Genomic DNA, 9,502 nt, shown 5'->3' with positions numbered 1-9,502 from the left:
GACTGATTCCCCACCCCCGTTCCCTGACCCTTCTCTCCTGGGTTCCCACCAAACAAGACAAACATTGTCCGGCACCAGGGCCAGCGGGGCTTGGGGGGCGGGGCTTTGTTGACAGGAGCTTCTCTTCATAAGCAGCACTAATGGGACACTTGGGTAGTAGTCAGGGAGTGTCACTGTGAGTCCTCCATCACCACGAGAGAGACCAGCAAACATGTTCTCACACATTGCACTCACACTCTGAGAACGATGCACTCACACGGAAACACACCAACCCCCTTGAACCCCAACAATCACAGACAAACGCATAGAGGTAAATTTTACAGTGAGTGTCTGCTGTAGCCCTGAGGTTGGGTCTCCTCTTGCTGGGGACTCCTTTTCTTCACCCTGCTGTCCTTGGAGGAGACCCATGGAGATGATGTCCTCACAAGATACAAATTTCCTTCAAATACCTTTCTTTTGTCTCTTCCTTCTTCCGGTCCTGGGACACATACACACAGACAATGACAGTGCAAGACAGATTCGAGACCCAGTCTTTACTGATGTTCTCCAGGGAAAGGCTGGTAACAGCACATTGAAGACGTACTAATAATAGCAAAAACAAATGTGACTCAGTAACTGACTGTAACTCATCCTTCTCACTATATGATGGCTAAACTGAAAGCCATTCTGTCCTAGGACGTACATTTAGAAATGTCTGCTCAAGGACAGGAGATGCGCTTCTTCTCAGCTTGAGGAGAGGTGCACTTCCTCAAATTGATTGTCACACTATTCATCATGTAGCCTGCGATGGGCTAGAACCCTGTTCACAGTGTCCCTTGTTTCACACCCTATGCTTCTGGGATTAGCTCTGGACCACTGGAAACCTGTACTGGACAGGTGGTTATAAATAGTCAACCGAATGAGCATCGGTCCAGTGTCTACATTTGCATGTCGTTTTGTAGCCATGCAGTAAGCTATTTGCGAGCTGAAGTGATGGTGGACTGGAGACAGGAGAGGCTTTCTGCAGCCCAGGTGAGGTGGCTGAAGATGGAGTAGCAGCCAGCTGAGCTCCTTGATGTGCTGCACAGGAGTTGTACAAGAAGGTGGAGAGAACCTACAGAAAGAGTGAATGGACCCTGAGGTAGCTGTGTCATGGTCAGACGTGTCCGTAGATGCCGTGCTCTCACTTTCACTCAGCAGTTTGCACTCATGGTTTTCTTGTCACAGTGTCCAGCACACGGGGAGCTTCCTATCGCTTTCAGCACTTTATTTCTGTCTTCACACTTTTCCGTATGGGTTTTCCTTCTTTCACACTACGAGACAACAGGTGTGTCTAGTTCTGGCGCACAAAAGCCCAGTTGCCGGGGAGACCAGACAGGAAGAAAGAGCAACTGTTAGGCCCCGGCTTGGCCGTTCTCAATTGAGTGCGAATTCTGGGACAGTCACTGGGCAACTGCGCCTGTTGCACCCCATTGATATTCAGAGAGGGGCTCTGGCTGGGGACACAGAAACAATGATGTTCTTATGAAACACCCCCCACCTCCCAACCCCCCCCCCCCCTCGGTCCAGACGAAGACTTTGCCTCTGAGCGAAACTTCTGTCCGGTGTCTTTCACCTGCTGGGGACTGAGAAGTGCCACATCTACTTGGCCACGTGCACCACACCTTCTTCAGCACAATTCATACTTTACCAGCCACTTAATAATCACCTAAAAATTTTATTGGACAACAAGGGATAATAGCGTAAAAGCATAATTACAGTGGTCATATGCAGGTGTCAATGTAAAGTGTTTCCACACAAAATACCATGCTTACAGCTTACAGCTCCAAAAAACACAAAACATCTAATATGTTAAACCTGTAAAGTATATACAGTATTTTCATACAGTTCTTCTATGAAAGGAATTTATATTTATCAGTTTTTCTGCTTCATTCATTATACCATTTCTTCATTTCATATGAACATCAACATATTATAGGCTAAATAAGCATAAAAATGTGTTTGGTTATTCTAAGGTGTTAAATACACTAATTTCAGATGAACTAGTTAAAAACAAATAGGTGTTTGAGAGCAAAATGTCAGTCCAATGTTAAGAAAGAGCATGTTTAAAAATATCACAGTGGAGAAACACAGGGTAAAGCAACATATCACCAATCTCCAGTCACATGACCAAGGACATGTGTCCCCCAAGTTACATGACCAAGGACATGTGTCCCCAGTCATGTGACAGAAGTTCACACTATGACTATGTGCCTGAAAAAGTCCTACTGTCCTTTTCCATTCAGGCTAAATGGCCTGAAACAAAAAGTCACCATCAGCATTTACCAGGAGGATCCGAGTTAATGCACATATATGCATATAAAATATGAGTCAGAAGTGTACTTACAAATGCTTTGTCTATAGGCACTGATGGGTAAGTTGCAGAGTAAACCAGCTGTTGCGTTTCTTTCAGTTGAAGCTGCCCCCCCAATTATTGTGATGATACACTATATACACAAGGACAGTGTCCAGGCTGTGGAACATGTTCAGAGTGACCAGAGACAGAAAGTGAGTTTACATGGACTGGTTCCATGGAGGGGATCAATACATAAAATTGCATAGTGGGCTTCATAAGGAGAGTTTCCCACTCTCACTAAAGGATTCATAAGGAAGGGTTTCCAAAGGGAGCTCCCACAGAAGGGTCCCCGTTGAGAGGATCCAATACATGTGATCCTGTGATTTCCCATGGAGAGGATCCCAGAAGAATCATGCTCTAATCCCTTCATCCCAACACAACTTGAGCAGCAGCCAGGACTTGGTTAGAGATGGAAACGCAGCCAGAACGCAAGAGAATCCAGAGCTCTGAGCTGAGGTTCCAGTCCACTATGGAAACCATGCAATGAGGCCTTCCTTACTGAGCACAAATACTCTGGCATGAATAAATACTTTCAAAGGTAAGCAACATTTTCCTCTGTGTACAAAGCATAGCGAAATCCACAACATGAATGAATGAAATACACTGTGAGTATCTGTGAGTGCAGAGGTGGAAGAACAGTCAACATGATGAAGATCATGAGAACTGCAATGTTTATATTTCTTGTATGACAGCATTTATCAATTTCATGGGTGAACATATTTATTCCTGTCCAAGTATTTATGGCAGAAATCTCACTGCACTAAGTGAACTGGGTTGGACTGTTTGTTATTATTATTATTATTATTATTATTATTATTATTATTATTATGATTATAAGAAATTCCAGAAGTGCTCTAACGAGGCATGGTGTCAGTGAGCAGCTGAAAGTAAAGTGATCGGAGAAGGTCTCCATCAGGGAAGCACCAGAAACTCAATGCTAAGAGTTGCAGACTCCGCCCCACTCTGCTCCATGCCACATACCTCTGCTATATTAATTAATACATTGATTATTATTTGTTGCTTTCATGTGAAGCAGGCTTTGATCCATGTGTACAGCTGGTGGGGGGCACTCTTAATCCATGAAAAGCTGTTTCAGCAGGAGGAACCCACGGCCAGGATGGAGGAGCTGTCCTTGGCCTTGTCGAAGAATATGGACGGGGATGTGTCGGGTTTCGGCTTGGACTCTCCTGCAGGGCCGGTAGTGGCCAGTGAACCGGGGCCAGCAGCGCCCTCCGGCAGGCACTCCTCGCAACAGCAGCAGCAGCAGTCCATGAAGGCCTGGCCCAGTGACCGGCACAGGCACAGCAGAAGCACGGGGGTGACAGATGAGCGGAAGAAGAGCAGGAACTGGTTGATGAGCGCCAGCAGCGAGAGTGTGGCGCCCGATGTGGGGGCCGAGCTATATGCCAGTGCCAGGTTGCACGCATTCTCCGGAAGCGTGCACACGCCGTAGACCACGGCGAGTGCCACGACCGTGCAGTTGAGCTGCCGCTCTCTCTGGTTGTGATGCTCTGGGTGCTTTGGGGGCACGGTCGATGTGGTCGGTGTACAGTCCTCCTGCTTGTGGGTGGTTCCATCAGTGGAGATGCGCTGTGTCACCAGCTGACAAGCCACAGTGAACAGCACGGGCAGGCAGAAGTAGCAGCCAAAGTACCACCACATGCGTGCGTCATGGTAGGTGACCACCAGCGAGTAGATGGACTCAGGGAGGCTGGGTGATGGCCTCATGGTGCAGGAGTCCAGCACACCCCCGGTGGCGTCTGGTGCCTCTTGGCTCAGCTGCCACAGTAGCAGCTCAGGTAGTGCCAGCACCATGGAGCCGAGCCACACGACGGCCAGCTTGGCCAGGATGGATTGGCATCGCTCCACTGGGCGCACCTTGGGCTGGGTGCTCGTGGCGGCATGAAAACGGTCGATCCCCAGGGCACACAAACTGAAGGTGGTCACCCCTAGGGAGGTCACCTGAGGGAAGAAACACCTGTGGTGAGGAACTGCAGCAACAGAAGAGTAGCAGGAAATAGTTTGACTGGCATGGTTTATGGTGCAATAAGTGACTAAATACCAGTGTGGCAATGCACCGGACATCAGTCACGTCTCTACAGCAGAAAAATGGTGTGAAACCTAAGAATTCGACATGGCAATGGTACCACACTTTACCCGCTCAATAGTCTGCATTCAGCACTCCTCAAGTAGCCACACAAGTAGCGACAGGGACACCCACCTCCACGTAGGGCACAACCCGGCATGAGAAGTCGCCCAACAGCCGCCGCTTGGTCAGTTCGTGGAAGATGACCACGGGAAGGCAGAAGAAGAGCACCACAAAGTCCCAGAAGGCCACACTGGCAAGGATGCAGTTCCATGCACTCTTCATGTAGTAGTTGTGCCACACAACGCACATGACGGCCAAGTTGCCCACGATGCCAACAGCGAACACGACAAGGGACAGCAGCGCCACTGCATACGCGCTGTACGAGCCCTCAGTCACTGGGTAGAAGGGGTTGTGGATGCGGGCGGCGCCCCCAGGCACCGAGCTGCCGTTCCCTATCCCGGCCCCACCCGAGGCCCCCTCAGAGCCTGGCGTCAGGTTGCCATCTGGCGCGTGCGTCACTTTGGGTGTAGTGAAGTAGTCATCAGGGTCGAGGGGTCGCGGCGGTCTTGCGCCCAGGGGTGTGTGTGGGTGCGTGGGCCTCTTGCCCTCTCTGGCGCCACGCGGGACCCTCCTGTGGCTTGGTGACGCGTCCGCGTGTTCCTCAGCTTTGGGGGTCAGCGGGTCGCAGTGCCGTCCTGGAGACACAGCCGGAGCTCCTCCGTGCGGGAACGCGGAGAGGGCCCCCAGAGAGCCGAGAGCCCACAGCAACACGAGGCTGTGGGAGAAGATCATACTGCTGCGGTTACGATGCGGTCACTGTAGGTCTCTGCAGGCGGTAGGAACGGAGCCACTGAGAGCCGCAAGATGGTGAGGGGCACTGCTTGGGAGATGTGTCCGCAGCCTGTTTGCCTGCTGCACTCAGTGCCACACACTGCACCCGACTGGCCCACATGCACACACTCCCACTGCTGAGCGAGGACACGCTCCACCTGCGACAGTACAGTGCTGCCTTAGCGCCACCCGCTGGAAGAACTGGGAACTTAGCGCACTTGGGGCAAATGAGCTGCTCTCAGTAGGACTTTGACTTGGAGAGGAGGCTTTTATGATTCCTTCTGAAACTTTTAAATCGAATAAATTTGGAAAGACATCATCGTGTGTCTTCTGTCCATTTCAGTTCACTTAGGTTTAGTTTCACTTCAGCTCAGTTCAATAAAGTTGGCTTGGACAGTTTTACACGGCACAAAACATTATTAGTAACAAACCGTAGACCATGGACATGAAGCGTAAGGCAAGGCAGAGTACACACTTATCCACTGTGGGGTAATCACACACACACTACAGACAATTTAGACTTCCTGATTCACCCGAAACACATCTTTGGATTGTGGGGGGAACCCCAGGCAAACACAGGGACAACATGCAAACTGGACACAGAATGAGCTGACTGAACAAAACCTACATCTGAATGCACAGCCCTAGCTGCTGTGCCACCCATTTTTTAAAATCTATTTTAATCTCTTCATGACTGAGACAGGTAACAGTTAAGGGTGAGGGGTTAGGGTTACGATTAATCTCAGCAGTTAGGGTTAGGAATTAGGGTTAAGGTTTGATTTTCGGTGGCTGGTGACCAGTAGATGGAGACAAAAACACCTTTTGTTCACATTGAGTCCATCAAGCTGTAGCCCTCACCTGAGGATCACACACCTGAAGGGCCTCATCATTTCAGGTGTGATTGACGCTCATCCATCCTGGTCTTTGTGGGATTTGAACCTACTGTTATTAACTAACGTAGCATGGGAGTTTATTCTTGGATTTTTGCTTGTCCGACCATATCAAGCACCTTACTGTTCTACCAGTTTACATTTACTTTTATTCACTTAGCAGACACTTTTCTCCAAAGCAATTTACAATGGATACTATGTAGTGTTACTAGCTCACACACCTTATTCAGCAAGGTAACTTACACTGCTAGATACACGATTTGCAATGGGTCACTCATCCATACAACAGTGGAACTCTCTCTCTCTACGTCACTCACACACTACGGGGGAACCTGAACAGCATGTCTTTGGACTGTGGGAGGAAACCAGAGCACAGACAGGAAACCCACAGAGACACAGGGAGAACATGCAAACTCCACACAGATCAAACCCACGTCCACTCACACCATCCAGGCACTGTGAGATAGCAGTGCTACTCGCTGTGCCACCGTGCTGCCCAAGTTTATGCAGCTGGGTATTTTACTGGGGATGCAGGGACCTTTAAAGGGAACAACTGCAAAAACTGTCTTCAGTGAAACTCTGAGAAAGGCTTAAATACAGCAATGGGTGCTGCAGCGCTTTTACAAAGAAACATTTTAAAAAATGATATGACATGATAGGAATAAATGCTGAGAAGAGACACTTTTCTGCATGTTGCTTGTCACTTCCTACTTTCTCTGCAAACCCTTCGCTCAAAGTATCGGAGAGGTTGTCGCCACACTCGACCACCCAGGTGCAGAATGAGTATTTTCAGGTACGACATGAGCTCTCCTCTGTTGCTTCAGATGTTTCCGAGTCTCGAATTCAGAGAAATGCAATGGAACATTTAATCTTGATTCATCTTCATGTTATGTAAACAATTACTGAGTTTTCTTTCCATAACTTCGTGCTTTTGCATTCGAAGTGAAGTGTATACATTCTTGTTTTTTATTAAAGAAAGATATTTAAGATATTTTGGTGCTGTGCAACGTTTCGTTTTTATGTAAAAAACATACAAAAATAACTGCAAGACACTGTCATTAGAAATTTAACTGCAAATCAGATGCATCAGATTTTCCTCGATAAGCATTTCTGGCTGTGGTCGCAATAACTGTAATGTTGCTTTTGCAAGAACACCACAGTTTAACCCTTTCACTCCCTAGCGGTTCCACACGCTCAACGTCCCTGTTCGGTGTCAGAGGCTACAGTATGTGCACTGAAATCAGCTACATTTCTCTGGATATTTTTTGCATGATTTCTGCTCATCCAGATGTTCATACACTCAGCAGCCACTTTGTTAGGTACGCCTAGCTAGTACCTGCTGGGACCCTCTTTTTCCTTGCTCCATTCTAGCCTGACTGCTTCACAGAATTAGCACATTTTCTGCAGACACATTCATCCCCCTAACATCACTTTCCATCCCAAGATGCTCTGCTGGCTCAAAAGGTGCGGACCGTGCAGGAAAGGCACTGCCATGTTTTCAGAACCATCCTCAACCCTTCTTTATTGTAATGTTTTATGCAGTTTAACTTTTTTGCTGTTTGTTCCTGGGAAATAACAGAAAAAAAAATAAATTAGAACACTTTTTCAAATCATGAGTGATTGTACCAGCAAACACACACACAGTCTGAAACCACTCATCCCAAGCAGGGGTCGCGGCGAACCGAAGCCTAACCTGGCAACACAGAGCTCAAGGCTGAAGGGGACACACTCAGGACAGGACACCAATCCATCACAAGGCAGCTCATGCAGGACTCGAACTCCAGACCCGCCAGAGAGCAGGACCCAACCAAGCCCGCTGCACCACTGTGTCCCCTGTACTAATCAACAGGCCTATTTCTTTAAAAGTTTTCTAAGAATTTTTAAATATAAAAGGAATTTTTACTAAAAAGCTTAAAATATTTTTAGATCTACATTTGAAGTAGAGATAACAACATTGATTTTTCTTTTTATTAATTTTATTAAACTTTTCTGCGTTCAAATGGGTTTCCTCCCACACTGCGAAGACATGCTGTTCAGGTTCCCCCATAGCGTGTGAGTGACATATAGAGCCTGTGAGTGTGTGAGTGTGTGTGTGTGTGTGTGTGTGTGTGTGTGTGTGTGTGTGTGTGTGTGTGTTCCACTGATATATGGATGAGTGACTCAGTGTAAGTAGTGTATCTAGCAGTGTAAGTCACTGCGGTGAATAAGGTGTGTGGGCTCATAACACTACATAGAGTTCATTGGAAGTCACTTTGGAGAAAAGCGTCAGCTAAATAAATGTAAATTCAGCGTATTTTATAGAGCTCTTCTCACATAGTCACACAGAGCACTGAACAAGGATCAGAGGGATAATAGAACTTTGGGTTTTGGAGATTTTGTGTGTGGGACCACCAGGCAGACAGAGGTGCAGGTGCGCAGCAGTCTGGTTGGTGTGTAGCGAGTGCCCGTGTCCTGTAGGTATCAGGGAGCAGATCTGTCGATGGTCCTGTGGGCCGTAACCAGAGTGTTGAACCTGATAAAAGCACAAAGAGGCGACCAGTGTTGTCCCAAAGTGCCACTCACTGTTATGGAAAGGCTGCTCGCCTTGTGCAAGGCCACATGGATGTGTTGAAACGGCTTTCTGCTGCCCTCAGACACATCGACACACTTGTGCAAACATCTGTGCAAGGCTGGGAAGGGCCATGTCTGTTATGCGGGGGAGCGCGCGCTGACCTGCGTCGCGACCACAAGAAGAAGCTGCTCAACAGCTGTAACTGTGGCATCAATGGCTTGCAGCCTCATTCACGTGCAGGAGACACGCTCCGCGTCACATTGGCCGTGCACTCTGCATCACTTTGGGGATTCGCGTGAGAGCGCAGCTGAGCAGCGGGTCTTGCTGGAGCTCCGGTTGACAGCAGGAAGTGCTGTGTCACCACCACAGGAAGTGGTTTGCTCAAGCCCCCACTTCCAGCTTTGGGGTTGTTGCCAAGCGACGCCTCCCACGCAGTAACGGCCGGAAGCGCGACTCGCTCGGACCGTGGGTGGGTGTGCGTCTTGATCGTGCTGATGTCGGGTTTGCCGGAGGGGGACTGCTTCTGTAACCCCTGCCACCCTGCCACCGCTGCATGGGCTCAAACACGGCAACCGCATGTTTATTGCGGAGAGCAGCAGCTCAGTGCCGATTGCCCTCGACTGCACCCCGGCACTGTGTGTGTCTCATTTTTGTCTCTTGTGTGTTGTGACATGAGAAAGCACAGTGCGCCGATGCGCTGAACCAGTAGCCATGTGCATAGGCAGGTCACACACTCACACACCGTGCTCATTGCGCCCTTGGCTTTT

The 9,502-nt window shown here is 48.7% G+C and overlaps 1 protein-coding gene across 1 annotated transcript; it reads right to left on the bottom strand.

The window, feature by feature from the left end:
* Positions 1–1,875: 1,875 nt before the first annotated feature.
* On the bottom strand, positions 1,876–5,379 carry LOC108931238 (G-protein coupled receptor 37-like 1). Its single transcript, XM_018746897.2, has 2 exons — positions 4,596–5,379; positions 1,876–4,336 (listed from the first exon to the last, which is right to left on the bottom strand). The coding sequence occupies exons 1-2, from the start codon at positions 5,253–5,255 to the stop codon at positions 3,467–3,469; spliced, it is 1,530 nt and encodes a 509-aa protein (XP_018602413.1). The 5' UTR covers positions 5,256–5,379; the 3' UTR covers positions 1,876–3,466.
* Positions 5,380–9,502: the final 4,123 nt, after the last annotated feature.

This window comes from Scleropages formosus, chromosome 2 (genome assembly GCF_900964775.1).
Source record: "Scleropages formosus chromosome 2, fSclFor1.1, whole genome shotgun sequence".
NCBI lineage: Eukaryota > Metazoa > Chordata > Actinopteri > Osteoglossiformes > Osteoglossidae > Scleropages > Scleropages formosus.
This window is presented reverse-complemented; position numbering and strand designations above follow the sequence as displayed.

Excerpts from the sequence above, each read along its gene's own strand:
- LOC108931238 (XM_018746897.2), bottom strand. The coding sequence starts at position 5,255 with ATGATCTTCTCCCACAGCCTCGTGTTGCTGTGGGCTCTCGGCTCTCTG. Across the intron at positions 4,337-4,595 it reads GGGTTGTGCCCTACGTGGAG|GTGACCTCCCTAGGGGTGAC; the intron begins GTGGGTGTCCCT and ends TTCTTCCCTCAG.